Source organism: Coregonus clupeaformis, chromosome 39 (assembly GCF_020615455.1).
Source record: "Coregonus clupeaformis isolate EN_2021a chromosome 39, ASM2061545v1, whole genome shotgun sequence".
In the NCBI taxonomy this organism is placed as follows: Eukaryota; Metazoa; Chordata; class Actinopteri; order Salmoniformes; family Salmonidae; genus Coregonus; species Coregonus clupeaformis.
Window position 1 is genome coordinate 3689676 of NC_059230.1, and position 25742 is coordinate 3715417.

At 42.2% G+C, this 25742-nt stretch overlaps 1 protein-coding gene across 1 annotated transcript; it reads left to right on the forward strand.

The window, feature by feature from the left end:
* Positions 1-9791: 9791 nt before the first annotated feature.
* Positions 9792-24109, forward strand: LOC121556257 (collectin-12-like). Its single transcript, XM_045211789.1, has 10 exons — positions 9792-10108; positions 10468-10551; positions 10689-10793; positions 11792-11862; positions 13357-13381; positions 22155-22314; positions 22514-22587; positions 22681-22761; positions 23476-23697; positions 24012-24109. Exons 1-10 carry the CDS (start codon positions 9793-9795, stop codon positions 24107-24109), a joined length of 1236 nt encoding a protein of 411 aa, XP_045067724.1. The 5' UTR covers position 9792.
* Positions 24110-25742: the final 1633 nt, after the last annotated feature.

Sequence of the window (25742 nt, forward strand, 5' to 3'; positions counted from 1 at the left end):
CTCCCCTGCATCTTTCTACTAATCTATTAGTTATCTCATACGCTCTCTTACATCAAGCCCTTTCTCCTTTCCCTCCCTCCCTCCCTCCCTCCGTCCCTCCGTCCCTCCCTCCCTCCCTCCCTCCCTCTGAGTGCTGTCCTGAGTCTCTATGGGGTTGGTTTGTGTTAGTGAACTGAGCCTCAGAACCAGCTGACTGAGGGGACTCTTCTCTTGTTTCATCTCTTCAAATTGGTTGTGTGATGAAATGTTTCTGGGTCGCTTGTTTTTAGATGGTTTTTAGAGGACAGCTCATAATATTGGCTGGAACAGAGCGAATGGAATGGAAACCATGTGTTTGATGTATTTGATACCATACCATTCATTCCACTCCATCCATGTTTATCCAGTCTATACATGTTTATCCAGTTTATACATGTTTATCCAGTCTTTTCATGTTCATCCAGTCTATTCATGTTAATCCAGTCTATACATGTTAATCCAGTCTAATGTATTTTTTAAGAAAAACAGTAGACGTAAGTTGTCTCTGTGTCTGTCTCTGTGTCTGTCTCTGTGTATGTCTCTGTCTCTGTGTCTGTGTCGGTGTCTGTGTCTGTGTCTGTCTCTGTCTCTGTCTCTGTCTCTGTCTGTGTCGGTGTCGGTGTCGGTGTCTGTCTCTGTCTCTGTCTCTGTCTCTGTCTCTGTCTCTGTCTCTGTCTCTGTGTCTGTCTCTGTCTCTGTGTCTGTCTCTGTCTCTGTGTCTGTCTCTGTGTCTGTGTCTGTGTCTGTGTCTGTCTCTGTCTCTGTCTCTGTCTCTGTCTCTGTCTCTGTCTCTGTGTCTCTGTCTCTGTCTCTGTCTCTGTCTCTGTCTCTGTGTCCGTCTCTGTCTCTGTCTCTGTGTCCGTCTCTGTCTCTGTCTCTGTGTCCGTCTCTGTCTCTGTTCATCCAGTCTATACATGTTTATTACAGTCTATTCATGTTTATCCAGCCTATATATGTTTATCCAGTCTATACATGTCTAATGTATTTTTAAAGAAAAACAGTAGACGTAAGTTGTCTCTGTCTCTGTCTCTGTCTCTGTCTCTGTCTCTGTCTCTGTCTCTGTCTCTGTCTCTGTCTCTGTCTCTGTGTCTGTGTCTGTTTCTGTCTCTGTCTCTGTCTCTGTCTCTGTCTCTGTCTCTGTCTCTGTCTCTGTGTCTGTGTCTGTGTCTGTCTCTGTGTCTGTCTCTGTGTCTGTCTCTGTGTCTCTCTGTGTCTGTGTCTGTGTCTGTGTCTGTGTCTGTCTCTGTCTCTGTCTCTGTCTCTGTCTCTGTGTCTGTCTCTGTCTCTGTGTCTGTCTCTGTGTCTGTCTCTGTCTCTGTCTCTGTCTCTGTCTCTGTCTCTGTCTCTGTCTCTGTCTCTGTCTCTGTCTCTGTCTCTGTCTCTGTCTCTGTCTCTGTCTCTGTCTCTGTCTCTGTCTCTGTCTCTGTGTCTGTGTCTGTCTCTGTCTCTGTCTCTGTCTCTGTCTCTGTGTCCGTCTCTGTCTCTGTCTCTGTGTCTGTGTGTTAAACAGCCGGCTTATCCCGCTTAGTCACACACACACTTCCTGTTGCATGGTCTGGGGAGTTTCAAACAATTCCTTGGAGTTCCAGTGGACATCCCAAATTACACCATATTCCCTGTATAGTGCACTACTATTGACCAGAGCCAGGGAATAGGGTGCCATTTGGAATGCAGCCTATGACCTCTGCAGATTGGGTTAGCTCCCACTCACACACTCACTCAGTATTGCTCCCTCTCATTCACACATAGGCTTAAAATGTATAAACATCTACACACACATCTACACACACACACACACACACACACACATACCCTATAGGTCTGCCAAAGAGGTGGAGGGTGACAGAGAAGAGAGCACGCAGCAACACACTGTTTATTTTTCTACAGGACTGTCGACATGGCAACTCACTTTTTTATATTATACATGTTTCCTCTTTTACTTCTCTCCATCCATTTTCTCTCTTTTCTCCATACTCTCTTTTCTCCATACTCTCTTTTCTGCTCTCCTACTTTCTTTCTCAAAGTCATCTGACAATAACTATAGTGAAATCCCCTTCACAAAAAAAAAGCATATCGTGCAGAGAGCTTCTAAAAAAAAGGACAGATTTTGCAATAAGCCTTGATGACTGTAACTAGGGTTCATGGATCAGCTGTAATGGGGAGGCTATAGGGTGTAGATTGATTATAAATCAACGTTAGCCTGGTCGTAGATATGTTTGTGCTGTTTTGCATGACAGCACAAACAGATCTGGGACCAGTTTAAATCCACTCCCCTCTCTAGCAAGAAGCAGGTCACTAAGATATAATCAATGTCAAATGATCCCACTGTCGATGAAGGACTCTGCTGTAATCAGGTATGCTCTAAGTAGAGATACATAGTGTAGAACCATGCCCATCTTATCAAGGGTACAGTATCTACCGACTGCTGACTACTCTGAGATTTTGACACTTTGAATAAATATAAACTCCCAATCCAAATACTACCAGTCCCAATTCAAATATCTGCATTCTATTCTATTTACATTATATCTACTTACTCCACGCTCTGCATACAGGTGAAGGATCTTAATTTGATCATAATAAAAAAAAATTAAAATGGAAATTACAAACTTTTAAAACCTCAAATACACTACAAGTTTTAAATGTATTGCATTAAAGGAAGGTTCTCCTGCAACACAGTGATCGAACTAAGATCCTACGTGTGTGTATATGTGGGTGTGTGTGAACTCTGTAGTGATTATTCTGGAGGCCTCTGCATGGTCAGGGCAGGGGTATGTCATTCTTCACTCTGACTTCTTGTCTTTCTCTCCTGCATGCATCACACAGCCCTGGAACGGAAGACAGGCTGGAGGAGCACTCCAAACAGATTACTGACAGAGAAAGAGAAAAGAGTGAGAGAGAGAGAGAGAGAGAGAGAGAGGGGGGGGGGAGAGAGAGCAGACTCGTACATTTCCACAGCGAAAACAATGTACTGAGCAAATGTCAAATTGGCTTTTTACCAAATGACTGTACGACAGACCACGTATTCACGCTGCACATCCTAATTGACAAACAAACAAACCAAAACAAAGGCAAAGTCTTCTCATGCTTTGTTGATTTCAAATGTATACTGTTTGCTGATGATCTGGTGCTTCTGTCCCCAACCAAGGAGGGCCTACAGCAGCACCTAGATCTTCTGCACAAATTCTCTCCTGCATATATGCCTCGGAGTAAACATCAGCGCCACAGGTAACTTCCACAAAGCTGTGAACGATCTGAGAGCCAGAGCCTTTAATGCCATCAAAAGGAACATACAATTTAAATTGAATTAAGAGAGAGAGAGAGGGAGCGAGGGAGAGAGAGAGAGAGAGAGAGAGAGAGAGAGAGAGAGAGGGGGGGGGGGGAAGAGGCTAAACAACTGGGATGGGAAACAATAGTGATATAAAGGGAGGGAAGGGGAAATCCACTGACCCAATGCACTATTGTCCTCATCCTCCTTTTCCTCCTCCGTCTACCCTCCTCTTCCTCCGCTCCTCCTCCTCTTCCTCCTCTTTTCCTCCTGCATCTACCCTCCTCCTCTTCCTCACTCCTCTTCCTCTTCCTCCTCATTGTCCTCCTCTCTTTCTCCTCCTCAACTTCCTCCTCCTCTTCCTCCTCCATTTACCCTCCTCCTCCCCCTTTTCCTTCTCCATCTAACATCCTCTTCCTCCTCTCTTTCTCCTCCTATTCCTCCTCCTCCGACACCTCTCCCCCTTCTCCCACCTCTATTGTCCTCCTCCTCATCCTCCTCTTCCTCCTCCGTCTACCCTCCTCCTCCTCCTCCTCAACCTGCTTGTCTTCCTTCCTCCTCCTGCTCCTCCTCCTCCTACCTGTCCTCTGCCTCCTCGCCCCTCCCCCTCTCCCCTCCTCCTCTCCCCTCCTTTTCTCCTCCTCTACCCCTCCCCATCCTCTGCCTCCTCTCCTCTCCCCTCTTCCTCTCTCCTCCTCCTCCTCTCCCCCTCCTCCTCATCTCAGTCTTTCATCACAGTTTGCCATGCTTGGTCAGCCTGGCATAACTGGAGACTAAACTAGGGAATACTGTCTGGCACTGAAAATTACTCTTAGGGCATTGTGTGTGCGTATGTGTGTATGTACATGTATATGTGCATGCGTTTGTTTGTTTGTGTGTGTGGTGGTGGTCTTGTCATGAGTCTTGTCCTGGAGGCAAAACTGAGCGATTTCTCCTTAGATAGGCCAGCAACAAAGTCAAAATTTGCTATATTGTAGAAATTCATGAAAACAAACATTTAATTGTTGGTCTTTATTTAAGGTTAGGCATTAGGGTTAACTGTGTGGTTAGGGTTAATGTTATGTTTATGTTTAAAATCAGCTGCCTCCAGAACAAGATTCATGAAGGAAAACGCTAACCTATGTGTGTGTGTGTGTGTGTGTGTCGATTTGTATGCTTGTATCAGTTGCATGTGGTCCTCTGTAGCTCAGCTGGTAGAGCACGGCGCTTGTAACGCCAAGGTAGTGGGTTCGATCCCCGGGACCACCCATACACAAAAAAATTTTTATGCACGCATGACTGTAAGTCGCTTTGGATAAAAGCGTCTGCTAAATGGCATATTATATTATATTATGTGAACATACAGTACATGCGATCTTGTGAGTGTGTGAGAGAAAGAAAGAGAACATGTCTGCAGAGCAGGTGGTGTTTTCCATCCTCCTCTCCGTCTCTCCGCCAAACTTTCCCTTAGAAACAGAGAAATCCTTCTACTCATGCCCTCACTCCCCTGGGCCCAGTTTTTCAAAAGGTATCTATCTGTATTTCACCTATCCGATAGGATACATTGTATAGAAATATAATGACTAGAATGGACGAATCAATGACGTGAATGGGGACTCCCGTTCTATTCATTCTATTTCTGTGCATTTAATCCTATCTGATGATCCATCCCTAGTTCTTTGTTTCTCACTACCTCTCCTTATTTCAGGTCCATGTGTCTCTCTCTCGCTGTCCATCTCTCTGTCTTTCCATCTCTCTGTGCTATCTCTCTCTCTGTCCATCTCTCTGTCTGTCTCTCTCTCTGTCCCTCTCTGTCCATCTCTCTCTCTGTCCATCTCTCTGTCCATCTCTCTCTCTGTCCATCTCTCTCTCTGTCCATCTCTCTGTCCATCTCTCTCTCTGTCCATCTCTCTGTCCATCTCTCTCTGTCCATCTCTCTGTCCATCTCTCTCTCTGTCCATCTCTCTGTCCATCTCTCTCTCTGTCCATCTCTCTGTCCATCTCTCTCTTTGTCTCTCTGTCCATCTCTCTGTCTGTCTCTCTCTCTGTCCATCTCTTTCTCTGTCCATCTCTCTGTCCATCTCTCTGTCTCTCTCTCTCTCTGTCCATCTCTCTGTCTGTCTCTCTCTCTCTGTCCGTCTCTCTCTCTGTCCATCTCTCTGTCCATCTCTCTCTCTGTCCATCTCTCTGTCTGTCTCTCTCTCTGTCCATCTCTCTGTCTGTCTCTCTCTCTGTCCATCTTTCTCTGTCTGTCCATCTCTCTGTCTGTCTCTCTCTATGTCCATCTCTCTGTCTGTCTCTCTCTATCCATCTCTCTTTCTGTCCATCTCTCTCTCTGCCCATCTCTCTCTGTCTCTCTCTCTGTCCATCTCTCTGTTTCTCTCTCTCTATCGCACTCTCTGTCCATCTCTCTCAATCTCTGTCTGTCTGTCTCTCTCTCTCTCTGTCCAACTCTCTGTCTGTCTGTCTGTCTGTCTGTCTGTCTGTCTGTCTGTCTGTCTGTCTGTCTGTCTGTCTGTCTGTCTGTCTCTCTGTCTCTCTGTCTCTCTGTCTCTCTGTCCAACTCTCTCTCTGTCTGTCTCTCTCTCTCTCTGTCCAACTCTCTCTCTGTCTGTCTCTCTGTCCATCTCTCTCTTTGTCTCTTTGTCCATCTCTCTCTTTGTCTCTCTGTCTGTCTGTCTGTCTGTCTGTCTCTCTGTCTGTCTCTCTCTTTGTCCATCTCTCTGTCTGTCCATCTCTCTGTCTGTCCATCTCTCTGTCTGTCTCTCTCTCTGTCCATCTCTCTGTCTGTCTCTCTCTATCCATCTCTCTTTCTGTCCATCTCTCTCTCTGCCCATCTCTCTGTCTGTCTCTCTGTCCATCTCTCTGTCTGTCTCTCTCTCTATCCATCTCTCTTTCTGTCCATATCTCTCTCTCTGCCCCTCTCTCTCTGTCTCTCTCTCTGTCCATCTCTCTGTTTCTCTCTCTCTATCGCACTCTCTGTCCATCTCTCTCAATCTATGTCTGTCTGTCTGTCTGTCTGTCTGTCTGTCTGTCTGTCTGTCTGTCTGTCTGTCTGTCTGTCTGTCTGTCTGTCTGTCTGTCTGTCTGTCTGTCTGTCTGTCTGTCTCTCTGTCTCTCTGTCTCTCTGTCTCTCTGTCCAACTCTCTCTCTGTCTGTCTCTCTCTCTCCCTGTCCAACTCTCTCTCTGTCTGTCTCTCTGTCCATCTCTCTCTTTGTCTCTCTGTCCAACTCTCTCTCTGTCTGTCTCTCTCTCTCTCTGTCCAACTCTCTCTCTGTCTGTCTCTCTGTCCATCTCTCTCTTTGTCTCTCTGTCCATCTCTCTCTTTGTCTGTCTCTCTCTCTGTCCATCTCTCTGTCTGTCTCTCTCTATCCATCTCTCTTTCTGTCCATCTCTCTCTCTGCCCATCTCTCTGTCTGTCTCTCTGTCCATCTCTCTGTCTGTCTCTCTCTCTATCCATCTCTCTTTCTGTCCATCTCTCTCTCTGCCCATCTCTCTCTGTCTCTCTCTCTATCTCACTCTCTGTCCATCTCTCTCAATCTATGTCTGTCTGTCTCTCTCTCTGTCCAACTCTCTGTCTGTCTGTCTGTCTGTCTGTCTGCTCTTCTGTTTCCTATCTGTCTGTCTGTCTGTCTGTCTGTCTGTCTGTCTGTCTGTCTGTCTGTCTGTCTGTCTGTCTGTCTGTCTGTCTGTCTGTCTGTCTCTCTGTCTCTCTGTCTCTCTGTCTCTCTGTCCAACTCTCTCTCTGTCTGTCTCTCTCTCTCCCTGTCCAACTCTCTCTCTGTCTGTCTCTCTGTCCATCTCTCTCTTTGTCTCTCTGTCCATCTCTCTCTTTGTCTCTCTGTCCAACTCTCTCTCTGTCTGTCTCTCTCTCTCTCTGTCCAACTCTCTCTCTGTCTGTCTCTCTGTCCATCTCTCTCTTTGTCTCTCTGTCCATCTCTCTCTTTGTCTCTCTGTCCATCTCTCTCTTTGTCTCTCTGTCTCTCTGTCTGTCTGTCTGTCTGTCTGTCTGTCTGTCTGTCTGTCTGTCTGTCTGTCTGTCTGTCTGTCTGTCTGTCTGTCTGTCTGTCTGTCTGTCTGTCTGTCTGTCTGTCTGTCTGTCTGTCTCTATTTCCCTGGTCCGACTCTGCAAGGCAAGCTGTAGCCTACAAATAGTGTTTCTCCCTCCCAGTCTCCTAATGTTGGTCACACATTCTCCCTCTCTCTTTTTGCCACACAAGCTACAGCCTGACTTTCAACCGCCGCTCTCCACTCAAACTTTCATTTTTTCCATCCAATTTTATACCATGATTAGCGCTTTTGATATATGCCTGTTAAATCAACCTACATTTTCTTGGTTTATAGCCTAGGCATTACACGCAAACTTTAAAACGTTTCTTATCATGAATCATTGTGCATTCTAATTTCCTGTAAATGGCAATGGATCCAAACTGTAACCTCTAAAAGTTTTAAGATGGTCATACCATGGACACCCCTTCAAATTAGTGGATTCGGCTATTTCAGCCAAACCCGTTGCTGACAGGTGTATGAAATCGAGCACACAGCCATGCGATCTCCATAGACAAACATTGGCAGTAGAATGGCCTTACTGAAGAGCTCAGTGACTTTCAACGTGTCACCGTCATAGGATACCACCTTTCCAACAAGTCAGTTTAAAAAACTGCCCCGGTCAACTGTAAGTGCTGTTAGAGTGAAGTGGAAATGTCTAAGAGCAACAACGGCTCAGACGCGAAGTGGTAGGCCACACGAGCTCACAGAACGGGACCACCGAGTGGTGAAGCAAGTAAAAATCCTCTGTCTTCGGTTGCAACACTCACTACCGAGTTCCAAACTGCCTCTGGAAGCAACATCAGCACAATAACTGTTCTCGGGAGCTTGGAGCCTAAGATCACCATGTGCAATGCCAAGCGTCGGCTGGAGTGGCTTAAAGCTCGCCGCCATTGGACTCTGGAGAAGTGGAAACGCGTTCTCTGGAGTGATGATACATGCTTCACCATCTGGCAGTCCGATGGACAAATCTGGGTTTGGCGGATGCCAGGAGAACGCTACTTGCCTGAATGCATACTGCCAACTTTAGAGTTTGGTGGAGGAGGAATAATGGTCTGGGGCTGTTTTTCATGGTTCGGGCTAGGTATAGTTCCAGTGAAGGGAAATCATAATGCTACAGCATACAATGACATTCTAGACGATTCTGTGCTTCCAACTTTGTGGCAACAGTTTGGGCATGTTTCAGCATGACAATGCCCCCGTGCACAAAACAAGGTCCATACAGAAATGGTTTGTCGAGATCAGTGTGGAAGAACTTGCCTGGCCTGCACAGAGCCCTGACCTCAACCCCATCGAACACCTTTGGGATGAATTGGAACGCTGACTGCGAGCCAGGCCTAATCGCTCAACATCAGTGCCTGACCTCACTAATGCTTTTGTGGCTGAATGGAAGCATGTCCCCGCAGCAATGTTCCAACATGGTGGAAAGCCTTCCCAGAAGAGTGGAGGCTGTTATAGCAACAAAGGAGGGACCAACTCCCTTTTAATGCCCATGATTTTGGAATGAGATGTTCGACGAGCAGGTGTCCACATACATGGTTATGTAGTGTATCTATAATTGATTTAATACAAAAAGGAAATTGGCTAAAAAACAAGTCTTATCTGAATAATCTTTAATAATCTGCGGTCCACATTGTCACACCTATGGGCCCACCTCTTGCTAAACCATCGACAAGCAATTTTTATTTTGTATTTTTAAAGCTTATATTTCATAAAAAGTTTATAATATACAATATGATGAATGAATGGGAATATGAATGGGAATATAATTGCAACAATGTTACGTAGGTCTACTGATTTGCCCCATTTCTCACACACAGCCACAGCCACCTTTCTCCAATGGAACAGTGACCTCCTGTGGTCACCTATGATCTGGACATAATGTACAGTTCACAAACTTGTTCTAGGGGACAGATTACGTACCACAGATCAATTAAAACCAGATAAATTAAATTGTATTTGAGAGACAAACATGACAATGCGTTGTTTTGTATAGTTTTCAGGAGCTATTCACTGGCAAAATAATACACAAAGACATCAACATAGTAAAACATATGAGCAAGACAGTCAATATAATCATGACAAGCAGTTGAAAAGAGTACACATGTCATTACAGTCTCGTGACAGACTGACATGTAAATCAAGTAGCTGGCCAGCACACGCAAGGTTTGTTTCTGGGTTCCCAGGTAACAGACCATAAACTCTAAATGATGCCGGTAAACGTTCAGGATTGAGGTCACCTTAAATTCACCTTTAATATGTGAATTGTAAACATGTTTCCATTTCCTGGTAAGAATCATTTTATCTCACAGAACTATATAATACAATTTCCTTATTTGTCTATTTTTTTGGCTAATGTTTTACCCTGACGCTATCATAAAATGACTGCACACATTGAACTAAAGAGGACTGCACAAGCTAAATCTTCACACAACTTCCAGTACACTACAAGTTGAAGTATAGGCTATCCATCTGTAGAATGGGGGGACTGACTCTGACCCTGGTGCTGCTGTGTCTGTCTGGGACTCTCAGTGAAGATGCTGGAGAAGACAACCTGAATGACATCATGGTACAGATTCAGCCTGAACAGGGACAGGACATAGAAAGTGAAGTTCTTCTCAAACAGAACCAAGCACCATCCCTAGCCGAGACAAATGGTAGCTGCCAGCCGGAAATGTGTAACCTTCTTAGGCATCTGGGAGCCATGGAGGCCAGACTGACCACCGCAGAGAACCAAGTGGAAGAACTGAGTAACATGAAGGCTACTGTTACTCTTCTACAGAGAGAGACTGAAGGTAATCTAAATCAAATAACTTACTTTTTTGGTTAATCTATTAAAATCTTCAGAATAAGAAATAACAGACTAACAACTAAGATTATGAGTTGGGCTGTTTCACAAGGTTTGAATCCTAATCAACCTGCCTACATGTTGTTTGAAATACAGTAGGCCAACATAGCATCAACCTGCCTACATGTTGTTTGAAGTACAGTAGGCCAACATAGCTACCAGTAGTAGGTCAAAACTGTGTGCTGGAAAACCTTGGTAGAGCATGGGTGAACTTATAGGCCTTGTGGTGCTCATGTGAATTTCCTTTTTTTCTGTCTTCAGTCCTGCCTAATGTAACTCACTTAAGACCTTTTTTGTGTTTAATAGTTCAAGCAGCCGAGCTCAGAGCCATGGAGACCAAGCTGAGCACTAGTGAGAGCCTGATGAAGAGCATGAAGAGAGAGAATGAAGGTGATTTACATTTTGTATTCTGTCTGAATTGGTACTAATCCCCCAGTAACTATGGTGTGAAGTGACATCATCGCTAAGATCAACAAAGAATAGTTTGTCTGTTTTTGGTCATATATTTGTTCAAATTTCTCTTCCAGTACAGGAGAGGAAGCTTCAAGTATTGTCATTTAGAGCCAATGCCACTGAGTTCAGAGTGGAGCAACAACATATCCTGCTTGACGAACTGAGGAGACAGAATGAAGGTAGATAATGTTAAGTAGCCAATAATTACAATGTGGTTAACAAATAGATTTAGCCGAAACTACCGGAAAACAGTGTGTGAGACCATATACATACCCTATTGTTCATTCTGCATCATAGTTTTAAATAACCAAATAGATTCCCAGACACAGATAAACCTAGTCTTGGACTGTAAAGCGCTGTCGATTTGAAAGCATTCCATTGAGAATGCTTTTTATTCCAGGACTAGGCTTAATCTGTGTCTGGTAAATCGGCCCAAAGAGATAAATTCACATTGACCCTGGCTGCCGCTCTAACTCTTACAGATGTAGGATCTTAATTTGAGCCAGTTTGCTACAGCTGGAAAATAATCCTGCAGCAACAGAAAATGTAAATTATCATGTGGATTATTATGAATGGAGATTTTTGAAGGGGTTGATACATTTTTCATAAGGGAAAGTCCAGTCTGAAATTTCAAAGTGGAAATTACAAACTTCAGAAGTCTTTTTAATCCTCAAATACACTACAGTGTTCAAATACACTACAAAGTTATCCTGCAACAGGGTGATCAAATTAAGATCCTACATCTGTACTATTTCTCATAGACAGACCAAAGATTGCGTTTTCGGCAGCACTAGGAGGAGATGGCCACATACCGCCCTCTGAGAGAGAGACCAACTTGGCGTTCAGCAATGTCTTCACAAACGTTGGCGATGCCTACAACCCTGCATCAGGTAAAGAGTTGGAAGATACTATGGAAGAACTATGAGAGTGGTTTGGTCCCAATAATCTCTCCTTCCTCCTGAAGTGTCCACTCGTTCACTACTCCCCACAAAGTTAAAAGGGTGAATGATCAATCTAAAAGGCTCAGTAACAAAGTAGTCATTTCTATTGAACATATTGATGTACAGTATAATGCATGTTTCTTGCTTTAGTTGCTTTTGATCTCTCCTCTGATAAGGGCGTCTTCAATGCATTTATAAGATTATAGTACATATCTCTCCCTGCTATTCCTCCACAGGTGTCTTCAATGCCCCAGTGAAAGGAGTCTACTACTTCAGCTTCTCATCATTTGCCTATAGTCAGCACAACGTCTGTATAAGTCTGTTTAAGAATAATATGCGCATGTTGTCTGCGTGTGATCATCATTCAGAGCATGATAATTCTGACAGCTCGGGTAATGGAGGGACACTACATCTAGAACAGGGAGACCATGTCTACATGACTCTTCATGCTCATTCACACATATTTGCAGACTTCCAAAACCGCAGCACATTCAGGGGCTTCCTGCTTTTTAGAACATAAGGATAAATCCCATAAAAAACAAATGGGCTGTGTTTCAAATGGCACACTATTCCCTATATAGTGCACTACTTTTGACCAGGACCCATACGTCTCTGGGCAAAAGTGGTGCGCTATATTGGGAATAGGGTGCCATTTGGGATGCAGACAGACTGTATTTCAGCACATTTCCATGGGTAAAATTCAATGTTCAAATTAGTAGTACTAATAATAAATTATGACACATTTTATCAGAAGATTGACATGCAAATTTTTTCAGCGTTACTTTTATGGTAATTCATAACTATTCCGCAATAAGAGTTTGTTTATGAAAGTTGTGTGATATAAAAAAAGGAATTTCACTCTGTCCAAACTTTTCCTGAGGAATGATCTGTAATGTTTTAGAGGAACTGATCAATGGAAAATAAATACATTCGAGAGATTGTCAAATGATTCCAGAGTTATTATATGAAAGATGTGTGACATAAAATATGGAATTTAACTCGAAATATGATGGAATAAATCAGAGATATTGTCAAATCATTCCAGACTCATAAAAGTGAGTTTGTATGTAATACTGTACACTACACTATGATGCAGGATTTTTGATTAATCTGACAAACCGACATAGGCCTTAACAGTGTATATATTAAGATTAGATTCCCACCAGGCACACACTAGTTGAATCAACTTTGTTTCCACTTCATTTCAGTGGAATTACATTGAACCAACGTTGAATAGACGTTGAATAGATGTTGAATGGACGTCTGTGCCCAGTGGGTGGCTTTTTTGTCTTTGGTTATTAGCATCTCTTCATGTTTACCAGAAAATAATAATTCTGCACCATCTGGGTCATTGTTCTATAATCTACAGAGAGCAATGTGTAGCTCATAGTGGCTGCTGGGTTCCTATTACTGTGTTAAGGCCATAATGATATGATATTTTATTTCAGAGAGCAAAGATCCTTGGTTTCTAGGTCACAGGGGCATAATCTTCCCAACAATCAGTTTTATCAACCATTACAAGGGACCACTACCTAGCTTGTTAAACTGATTGTTAGGAAGATTATGCCCCTGACATAAAAGAGCTAGGTATCAAGTCCCTACCATGAAGTTGCAGAAGTTATAAATTGGCACAGATAACAATATATTTACTGTAACAGCAACTATTAATCTGTGTAATGATTAGGTATCAAGTCTACTATAAAGTTGTAGAGGCTATAAACTGGTGTACACTATACATCGGCACAAACAGAGCTCAGTTTCTTTAATGTGTCAGCAACTATTGTGCTGTGTGCTCATCCAGCTTCATATAGAGAACTACCACAAAGGTAAGTAAGTTTTGTATTTATCATTGGACAATGCTTCTGCTGCAGGTGCAGCATGCCTTATTGATTATAGAGGGATATTTCAGCTGTGGCTGACAAATGTTAAACTGGCAATCTGCAGTTGCTACATCCATTTTTGGATTTATAAATGAATGATATGTCCTCATTGATTCTTGGAGAATAGAACGTATAAATGCTTCATGAGCGTAGTTCAACTGTTGTTCCCCATCAGAACTCAAAACATAAGCATGTTTTACTACTACAATGTTTGTAAACAAAGTAAATATAAACAAACACTAGAGCCTCAAAACATATTTTAAACTATAATTTTGATATCATGGATGGTCAGTCCATGCATCCAAAGCTCTGTCTATGCATTTGAGCTTGGTAGCATTTCTCCAGCCCCATTCCTCAGCTTTTTACCAAGAGCTTTGTTATTGTTTCAACCACTGATTGTCACTTTAAAGTGCAGACACAAAGCTTGCAGAGTGGTTTCTCCATAACTCTGGCCCCGTCCAGCAGCAACCCCTAACCCCTACATTCTAGGCATTTCATAGATCTAAAAAGAATATGTATAGGCAAAATGGCTACGTAGTAGCTCCAGCCTCTGATAGGTGATATGGAACTTTAGCCATACCTGCAATGGTGTAGCTTAAAATTCTTTCCGGTACCGGTGAGCATTTCTTTTTTTTAATGAAGTCATTATTTCTCAATCAATATTTGTACTGACAGATGTAGCATATTGAAAATCATTTTAGTCTCAATAAATGTTTTCGTTTTTTAATACACTTAAACTCCAAATTAGGCATACCTAGTTTGAAAAAAGGGCATCTATCAATCATGATTAATCATTATTCTTGTTTTACAGGTGAAACGTCCAAACTGTATCTGCATGCCAATAATTTGGTCTCCATCAGTTTCATGGGAATATGCATTTAGATCTTCTTGAATTATGTATGCACACATATCATACCCCCAAGACATGTTAACCTCTCACCATTACAATAAGAGGGGAGGTTAGCAATTTATACCTTACCGTTATTTACCATTAATTTCTATTGGGCACAAAATAATATGAAACATAACAAAAAAAACAGAAAATGCATCCAACACGTTTGTAGAGTCACAAGCTTGATGTAATCATTGTGTGCTAGGAATATGGGACCAACTACTAAACTTTTGACTACTTTAATACACATATAAGTGAATTTGTCCCAATACTTTTGGTCCCCTAAAATGTTGTACAAAAAGTGCTGTAATTTCTAAACAGTTCAAACGATATGGATGAAAATACCTTCAAATTAAAGCTGATAGGCTGCACGTTAACACTACAGTCATTGTATCCAGTAGTGTGTATTCATGGATGCCAAGGGTAGCCAGGCTTCCCAAATATATATATATATACACACTACCAGTCAAAAGTTTGGACACACCTACTCATTCAAGGGTTTTTCTTTATTTTACTATTTTTTACATTGTAGAATAATAGTGAAGACATCAAAACTATGAAATAACACATGGAATCATGTAGTAAACAAAAAGTGTTAAACAAATCCAAACATTTTATATTTGAGGTTCTTCAAATAGCCACCCTTTGCCTTGATGACAGCTTTGCACACTCTTGGCGTTCTGTCAACCAGCTTCACCTGGAATGCTTTTCCAACAGTCTTGGAGGAGTTCCCACATATGCTGAGCACTTGTTAGCTGAGGTCGGGGGATTGTGGAAGCCAGGTCATCTGATGCAGCACTCCATCACTCTCCTTCTTGGTAAAATAGCCCTTACACAGCCTGGAGGTGTGTTGGGTCATTGTCCTGTTGAAAAACAAATGATAGTCCCACTAAGCCCAAACCAAATGGGATGGCGTATCGCTGCAGAATGCTGTGGTAGCCATGCTGGTTAAATGTGCCTTGAATAACGGACAGTGTCACCAGCAAAGCACCCCCACACCATAACACCTCCTCCTCTATGCTATACGGTGGGAAATAAACATGCGGAGATCATCCGTTTACCCACACCGCATCTCACAAAGACACAGTGTTTGGAACCAAAAAAAAATCAAATTTGGACTCCAGACCAAAGACAAATTTCCACCGGTCTAATGTCCATTGCTCGGGTTTCTTGGCCCAAGCAGGTCTCTTCTTCTTATTGGTGTCCTTTAGTCGTGTTTTTTTTTTTGCAGCAATTTGACCGTGAAGGCCTGATTTACACAGTCCCATCTGAACAGTTGATATTGAGATGTGGCTGTTACTTGAACTCTGTGAAGCATTTATTTGGCTGCAATTTCTGAGGCTGGTAACTCTAATGAACTTATCCTCTGCAGCAGAGGTAACTCTGAGTCTTCCATTCTTGTGGCGGTCCTCATTAAAGCCAGTTTCATCATAGCGCTTGAATGTCACTAAATAAGGAACATTTCAAGAACTTTGAACGTTTCTTCAAGTGCAGTCACAAAAAACATAATGTCTTAAAGTAATGATGGACTGTCATTTCTCTTTGCTTATTTGAGCTGTTCTTGCCATAATATGGACTTGGTTTTTTACCAAATAGGGTTATGTTCTGTATACCCCCCCCCACACACACACACACACACATACACACACACCTTGCCACAACACAACTGATTGGCTCAAAGACATTAAGAAGGAAAGAAATTCCACAAATTAACTTTTAAGAAGGCACATACATTGTTCAAGCTGTTTGAGAGAATGCCAAGAGTGTGCAAAGCTGTCATCAAGGCAAAGGGTGGCTATTTTAAGAATCTCAAATATAAAATCTATTTTGATTTGTTTAACACTTTTTTGGTTACAACATGATTCCATATGTGTTATTTCATAGTTTTGATGTCTTCACTATTATTCTACAATGTAGAAAATAGTAGAAATAAAGAAAAACCCTGGAATGAGTGGGTATGTCCAAACATTGTGCCCCTGGCCTTTTGACTGGTACTGTATATATATTTTGTCTCTCTTTGTTTCATACATTTCCTTCAATTCGTAAGGGGCTGAATGTATTTCATCAGAGAAAGTATACCATCAAGGGAAATAATGCCCCTCTGTCTCTCTATGTGTAGGCCATCTATCTGATACTGTCTGGTCCAAACGAATATGACATTGTTGCCGCCTGTAGCATTGAATTCAAGGGAAGCCAGCGAGCATTTGTCCTCCCTTGATTAAAAAAGTATACAATAATAGCCAATCAGCGTTGAGCTAAACTGAGTGAGCTCAACTGTGAATGGTCCTGGTTCACCAAAAAAAAGTGTCAAGAGAAGCCCATTTGGATTTGGCTTCACTACAATTACATCACATCTAGAGCAAAATGTCACAAACAAAAAATAACTTGAATTGTTGCATCTCCTTGTGTTGTTGTCCTCCAGTGGCTAGCTAGCCAGCTAGCTAAAATTTGCCCTTTCCTAAATTGACCATGGATGGAGATAGGGATTTGGACTTGTGGTTTTACTTAATTCTCCGTAATGGCCAATGATTGTAAGGGCGATTCTGATCCAATCATCAATTCATACATTGTGCCCCTGGCCTGAGAGAATGGAAGTTCAACATGTTGCTAGATGTAGTAGTCTAATGTTAACTAGCTGGCCTGGCGCATTGTTGCCCTTTAAATGAAGTTAGACTAGAGAGCAAGCATTTTAGCCAGGTAGCCTAGTACAACAAAAAATAAAAGTGTGTACTGTATGACAGAGTGATAGACCGTTTCATCAACATTAAAGAGAGAAGGATGGCATTGGTGTGTCTCTACAAGTAGGGTGAGTCAACATGGTTTTTCTACTTGCACGCACGCACACACACACACACACACACACACACAGAAATCAGAACCATGGACAGTCACATCATATTTACAGTGAGGGAAAAAAGTATTTGATCCCCTGCTGATTTTGTAAGTTTGCCCACTGACAAAGAAATGATCAGTCTATAATTTTAATGGTAGGTTTATTTGAACAGTGAGAGACAGAATAACAACAACAAAATCCAGAGAAACGCATGTGAAAAATGTTAAAAAATTGATTTGCATTTGAATGAGGGAAATAAGTATTTGACCCCCTCTCAATCAGAAAGATTTCTGGATCCCAGGTGTCTTTTATACAGGTAACGAGCTGAGATTAGGAGCACACTCTTAAAGGGAGTGCTCCTAATCTCAGCTTGTTACCTGTATAAAAGACACCTGTATAAAAGACACCTCTCCACAGAAGCAATCAATCAATCAGATTCCAAACCCTCCATCATGGCCAAGACCAAAGAGCTCTCCAAGGATGTCCAGGGTCAAGATTGTAGACCTACACAAGGCTGGAATGGGCTACAAGACCATCGCCAACAGCTTGGTGAGAAGGTGACAACAGTTGGTGCGATTATTTGCAAATGGAAGAAACACAAAATAACTGTCAATCTCCCTCGGTCTGGGGCTCCATGCAAGATCTCACCTCGTGGAGTTGCAATGATCATGAGAACGGTGAGCAATCAGCCCAGAACTACACGGGAGGATCTTGTCAATGATCTCAAGGCAGCTGGGACCATAGTCACCAAGAAAACAATTGGTAACACACTAAGCCGTGAAGGACTGAGATCCTGCAGCGCCCGCAAGGTCCCCCAGCTCAAGAAAGCACATATACAGGCCCGTCTGAAGTTTGCCAATGAACATCTGAATGATTCAGAGGAGAACTGGGTGAAAGTGTTGTGGTCAGATGAGACCAAAATCGAGCTCTTTGGCATCAACTCAACTCGCCGTGTTTGGAGGAGGAGGAATGCTGCCTATGACCCCAAGAACACCATCCCCAATGTCAAACATGGAGGTGGATACATTATGCTTTGGGGGTGTTTTTCTGCTAAGGGGACAGGACAACTTCACCGCATCAAAGGGACGATAAACGGGGCCATGTACCGTCAAATCTTGGGTGAGAACCTCCTTCCCTCAGCCAGGGCATTGAAAATGGGTCGTGGATGGGTATTCCAGCATGACAATGACCCAAAACACACGGCCAAGGCAACAAAGGAGTGGCTCAAGAAGAAGCACATTAAGGTCCTGGAGTGGCCTAGCCAGTCTCCAGACCTTAATCCCATAGAAAATCTGTGGAGGGAGCTGAAAGTTCGAGTTGCCAAACGTCAGCCTTGAAACCTTAATGACTTGGAGAAGATCTGCAAAGAGGAGTGGGACAAAACCCCTCCTGAGATGTGTGCAAACCTGGTGGCCAACTACAAGAAACGTCTGACCTCTGTGATTGCCAACAAGGGTTTTGCCACCAAGTACTAAGTCATGTTTTGCAGAGGGGTCAAATACTTATTTCCCTCATTAAAATGCAAATCAATTTATAACATTTTTCACATGCATTTTTCTGGATTGTTTTGTTGTTAATCTGTCTCTCACTGTTCAAATAAACCTACCATTAAAATTATAGACTGATCATTTCTTTGTCAGTGGGCAAATGTACAAAATCAGCAGGGGATCAAATACTTTTTTCCCTCACTGTAGCTTACATTGATTGGACTAATATGTTTTTGGTATCTTTTAGTTGTCACTGTATTAGACTAGGCATAGGTGATTTGATGATATTGATGTTTAAATGGTTCTGGAATATTGGAGGCAGCTCCTGTTTTATTTGTGACTTGAGGTAACACTCTGTGGTTCTAAATGAATAGTTGTTAAGTAGTTCAACATTTCGGAAACATTAACTTGCTTGACAATGCTGTATGGCATGTAACTGTTTGTTACATGTAATATTCTTTGTGGACTTCACCAGACAGAGGTTGCTCTCTGGTTTTGTGATTAAACAAAAGTGTGGTTGAATTTATTCTGCCACTGTGTCTTCTTATTGTCTCGGCCTTTAGGCCTACTGTATATATCATGGTCGCAAGTTATATGAGCAAACAGGTTATAGAGCAAACAACGCAATTATCACAACACATAGGTTGTAATTTGGCTTTTTTTCTGCCTTCCCCGGGCATTTTACCCAGCACCACTACTGATCGTATCATTTTAAATCCAAAATGCTTGAGTACAGAGCCAGAACAACAAAATAATGTGTCACTGTCCCAATACTTTTGGACCTCACTGTATGGCTTCCTGAATTAGAGCAGATGATGGTAACAAATAGCATGGGCCTACTGTCTGTATTTTGTTTAAATCAAAGCACGCATTTTGCCTAGTGGCCCCGTGGCGCGCACGCTGTTGAGTTTTGGCCGCATTACAACAACAAAAAATGTGACCACTCAGATACTCGTCCTAAAACGGGTATCAAACATACGACGCACGGGCCGGATCCATGGTTTGAGTCTACCTCAGTTACCTCGTACCCCTCCCTGCACATCAACTCGGTGCTGGTGCCCCGTGTATATAGCCAAGTTATCTTCACTTATTGTGTATTTATTATTACTTGTTATTACTTTTCTATTGTTTCTCTATTTTCTTTCTCTCTGCATTGTTGGGAAGGGCTGTAAGTAAGCATTTTACTGTTAGTCTACACCTGTTGTTTCTGAAGCTTGTGACAAATACATTAGATTTGAGTAAAAAATAACGAAATCAATGTACTTTCAAATTACTCAAACCAAATCGAATCTGTGTAGAAATGATAATGGACCTATATTCATACCGTTTCTAGACAGTCAGGGAGCATCGGAAATTCCCCAAACTATGGATAGAGGTTGAATGCAGATTTTGAATGCAAGGAAATATAACCAATTTTCAGTGCAGCCCTCTGGACCTCGTTGAAGCCGAATGCGCCCCGGGGCAAAATTACCTCGGACACCCCTGTCCTATAATGAGGTGGTGTTTTTGGTCTAAGAGTAACATTATACTATGCTATTCGTTTCGGTTCTGTTCTGTTATGTAGAATACTAATAAAACATGATGCAGACTTTGATTCAGCTTTGATCTACTGTAACTTTAGTAAACAAGCACCACCGTAAGAAATGGCAAAGCAAGCCTCTGTTTCATGCAGCGCGCAAAAGCAGTTTTGTGTGCTCTCTGAAACCAGCTAACGGTAAAAACAAGACTTCTCAACACAGTGGTTGAAACATTCATAACCAATGGGCACTACATCAACATAAGAATTGGTTTGCAATCTCGGGAGGAAATAGAACGACTACGTCGCACAGTAATAATATCGCTATCGCTAACATATCTCATGGTTTATTTTAGGGATGATTCCTTTAGTAAAAGGGAGTTATGAAATCCGAAGACACATTAAGTTAACTGAGACACATTAAACCAATCGTATTCACTGTTTTAAACATTAACTTCTGCGCTGCACATGTGTGTGAATTGTCTTTCTTTGCCTTTTTAGTGCAATAAATTTGGTGGTTTCTTTAACACAGAAGAGGACGCTGTTATGCCTGAATTCGACCCAAAACCAACAAAGAAATATGCACTGTTGAGAGCGGTTGTATGAAACCAATCAATATGTCAAGAAAAGCTCTCAACCGTGCCAGCCCCCTCTTAATTTATATCCAGTTCGATTCGCCTTAAATTCGACGTCTGAACTGTGTTTTATATGGATCCAATGAGCTAGAGGTTGATGTTGATCTACATGGATCCTACACACATGGATCCCACATAATGTAATCCCCCAAAAAATCTGTGATGACGTTGAATCAACTAGGAAAACTGATTGAATTTGCAAAAAGGCATCAATGTAAGGCAGGGGTCGCCAAACCTTTCTAGAATGAGAGTTACTTTTTAAAAATGAAACATGTCGCAAGCTATTAATTTTTTTCTAGCTTTCGAATAGGCACATTCTTCTCTTCTCCTCTCCCCTGTAACTCTTCCCTGGGTCCTTAGTGTTCAAAAGAAAGTAGTGCGCTGTTTTCTGTCAATATACCTGGTAAAATAATGGTTAATAAACAACTCTAAAAACAACTCATTTTTGTTTTTCATGGTTTTAGATGTTTGTTTAGTTTTTCACTCTCAAAATTACAGTTGTTCATAGAGAAAAAACTATATTGAATGTTCTGAGTCCATGTCAATGCTTAAATCACATCAGAAGTAAAACATTTAGGTGTAGAAGAAAACTAACACATTTTAGATTTTTCTTTTGCAACGTTTCCCAAACTCAGTCCTCGGGACACCAAAGGGTGCACGTTTTGGTTTTTGCCCTAACACTACAGAGCTGATTCAAACAATAAAAATTGTATGATTAGTTGATTATTTGAATCAGCTGTGTCATGCTCGGGCAAAAACCGAAATGTGCACCCCTTGGGGTCCCGAGGACCGAGTTTGGGAAATGCTGCACAAAAATATCTACATTTGTTCGTTTTCTTCCAGACCTATTATTATAATTTTTTTATGTGTCAGCTGCAGAAGGGTCATGGCTAGAACAGTTCCAGCATTTGTCCAATTTTCATAAAAAAGGCTATCATCTGTCCACTAATACTGAACTAGTAAAGGCCCAGTGCACTACTTTTGTGAGAGAAAAAAAGTGTCACATTTGTTTTAATTTTTTATTAATAAATACATCTACTTCCTGTAGCTATGGCCCAGGCCACATTTTTGCAGGCAAGAGGGAATGGCTATAATGACATTCCTGACCTGCAATAACTTAACCCTGAAACTAACCCTAACCGCAACCTAATTTTAACCACTTCTGAAATTAAATATTGTTTTGCACCAGGAGAGTCCAAATAGCCTTTTTGCAGGCAAAAGGTTGGGTTGATGTTACCTCCACCATGCAATCCCAATGACTCTGAGCCTGTTCTCCTCACAGATACCACTAGATAGCGCTGCCCCGGTTATTTCTCAGCATTCTGCTGACCTCACAGTTGACTCTCTACCTGCCAGGTGAACCCCAAAAGCAAACCCCTCCCCCTCCCACTTCCAGCCCGAGCTGCCAAGCTTATCCCGGTGTCCCTGGCACACCTGGTCATAACGGCCTGCCTGGGAGAGATGGGCAGGACGGGCATGAAGGAGTCACAGGACCCAAGGGAGAGAAAGGAAAAACATTTTTTTTTATAATAATAATATGCCATTTAGCAGACGCTTTTATCCAAAGCGACTTACAGTCATGCGTGCATTAAAGAACTGGTTAACTAGCATCAAGGCATGGCACAGTTCCCAATACAAAAAAAAGAAGAAAAAACACACATTTGAGGAATGATCTGTACAAGATTAACATTTATTTTTCTTTATGTTCTTATAGGAGGAATAGGGGCTCAGGGACCCCCTGGTGATGTGGGGCCAGCTGGACCTAAAGGGGAGAGAGGGGAGCCAGGAGGTAAGCAACAGTCCTTAACCTGTTGGGATAGTACCTGTTGAGATGCAATCCAGAACATAGACAGTGATAGAGAAATGTATCATGTTCTTTCAGATGCAGGGGGAAACAGTGTGATCAGCCATTTACTCGCTGAGATCCAACAGCTCAAAGCCAGACAGGCTAATCTTGAGAAAGGTAAGACTTTCTCTTTTGAAAAATAATGTTCCAAAAAATATAGAAATTGAAAATGTATTTCAAAATATACATACATTGTGTGTACAAAATATTAGGAATACCTTCCAAATATTGAGTTGGACCCCCTTTTGCCCTCAGGACAGCCTCAATTCATCGGGGCATGGACTCCACAAGGTGTTGAAAGCGTTCCACAGGGATGCTGGACCATGTTGACTCCAATTCCTCCCACAGTTGTGTCAAGTTGGCTGGATGTCCTTTGGGTGGTGGACTATTCTTGATACACACAGGAAACTGTTGAGTGTGAAAAACCCAGCAGCATTGCAGTTCTTGACACACTCAAACCAGTGCACCTGGCACCTACTACCATACTCCGTTCAAAGGCGCTTAAATTGTTTGTCTTGCCCATTCACCCTCTGAATGGCACACATACACAATCCATTTCTCAATGATCTCAAATTATTCTTTAACCTGTCACCTCCCCTTCATCTACACTGATTGAAGTAGATTTAGCAGATACATCAATAAGGGATCATAGCTTTCACCTGGATTCACCTGGTCATTCTATGTCATGGAAAGAGCAGTGGTTCCTAATGTTTTGTACACTCAGTATGTTTCATGTTTATATTCACATTCAACAAGAAAATCGGTCGGTATCACTCACAGATAGTATGACATTATTTATTTCATGCTGCAAGCTTCAGGGTCTTCCAGAAGGTTTGAAGTTCTGCAACAACTTTGGTGTGACAATGGCCATACCAAGGAATGATGTGGAGAACCAAGCTCTTTCCAAATTCATTGTTGGTGCTTCTTATGGTTTCCTGGGAGCAACAGACAGGAAAACGGAGGGTGTTTGGGTAGATTTGAATGATGAGCCACTGACGTATCTGGATTGGCGCAGTGGAGAACCAAACAGTGGAGGTAATATTATAGAAGACTGTATTGCAACAACGACCTCTGAACCTTGGGTTGATATTTCCTTTGATGCAAACATTGTTATAATATGTGAAATGTAAATATTTAAAGATGGGTTTTTTTCCCCATAAAATCACCGACCTACATTTTGGTTGTTACTGAATGAATATTCAAGCAAATTAGCTTATCAAAATGTACAAGGCAATACTAATATATCGCAACCATCCAGCAGACACTGTTTCTGAGAGCAGCAAATGATTTAGACTGTCAATAAAATGAATTTAAAAAAAGCAAGGAATTATTTTCTCTCTGACCTGTTGATGTCCATGTTTGTTTAGTGTGGCGGTTTGACAACCAGGACAAAGAAGGCTATTTTATAATCTCACACTGCTCACACTGGAAACGTCTGCTTTTCAGGTACAGCACCGGACAATAGGGATGTGCCCATCACAGTCGATAGTTATTATTCTTCTTATATAAAGAGTTATGTATTTTTCAACATACCACAGTTAGAACAATGTATTATTTCAACCCCAAATGTTGTCACATTTGATTAGGGTTCAGAGGAGATAGAGTGAATGAAGACTGTGAACAAGCTGACATGAAACATATATGTTGTTCTGCGCTGTGCTCATATTTGATTGTTTCTCTCAATTGTTGATGTGATTGTAACCCAATAGCAGCCCCTAGTGGTAACCTGGAATAACCTCATAACTCTGAGACCACACCTAAACACAGGTGTCTATTGAGTTATTTGTCTACCTTCCATGGTTGCGTTCTAATTCTCTACACTTCTCCAGAAGTGTGCACTTGTTCACTCCCCGTCATTTATTTAAAAGTATTATACTGAACAGAAATATAAACGCAACATGTGAAGTGTTTGTCCCATGTTTCACAAGCTGAAATAAAAGATCCCAGAAATGTTCCATACGCACAAAAAGTGTATTTCTGTCAAATTTTGTGCAGAACTTTCTTTACATCCCTCTTAGTGAGCATTTCTCCTTTGCCACGATAATCCATACATCTAACAGGTGTGGCATATCAAGAAGCTCATTAAAGTGTATGATCATTACAGTGTTGTGGTGTCTCTCTTGTTGTGATGTGTGTTTTGTCCTATATTTTTAATCCCAGCCCCCGTCCCCGTAGGAGGCCTTTTGCCTTTTGATAGGCCGTCATTGTAAATAAGAATTTGTTCTTAACTGACTTGCCTAGTTAAATACAGAAATAAAATAAATAAATAAACACACAGGTGCACCTTGTGCTGGGGACAATAAATGTGCAATTTTGCCACACAACACAATGTCTCAGCTGTCTCAAGTTTTGAGGGAGCTTGCAATTGGCATGCTGACTGCAGGAATGTCCACCAGAGCTGTTGCTAGAGAATGTAATGTTCATTTCAATACCATAAGCCACCTCCAACGTCGTTTTAGAACATTTAGCAGTACGTCCAACCGGCCTCACAACTGCAGACCACATGTAACCACGCCAGCCCAAGACATCCACATCCTGCTTCTTCACCTGCGGGATCGTCTGAGACCAGCCACCTGGACAGCGGATGAAACTGAAGAATTTCTGCACAAACTGTCAGAAACTGTCTCAGGGAAGCTCATCTGCGTGCTCGTCGTCCTCACCAGGGTCTTGACCTGACAGCAGTTCGGTGTTGTAACCAACTTCAGTGGGCAAATGCTCACCTTCGATGGCCACTGGCACACTGGAGAAGTGTGCTCTTCAACGATGAATCCCGGTTTCAACTGTACTGGGCAGATGGCAGACAGTTTATGCCGTATGGCGTTGTGTGGGCGAGTGGTTTGTGGGCGAGTGGTTATTATGCTGTATGGCGTTCTGTGGGCGAGTGGTTTGCTGATGTCAACGTTGTGAACAGACGAACAGAGTGCCCCATGGTGGCGGTGGGGTTATGGTATGGGCAGGCATAAGCTACGGACAACGAACATAATTAAATTTTATCAATGGCAATTTGAATGCACAGAGATACCTCCACCATCTTCTTGTGTTTCAGCATGATAATCCACAGCCCCATGTCACAAGGATCTATACACAATTCTTGGAAG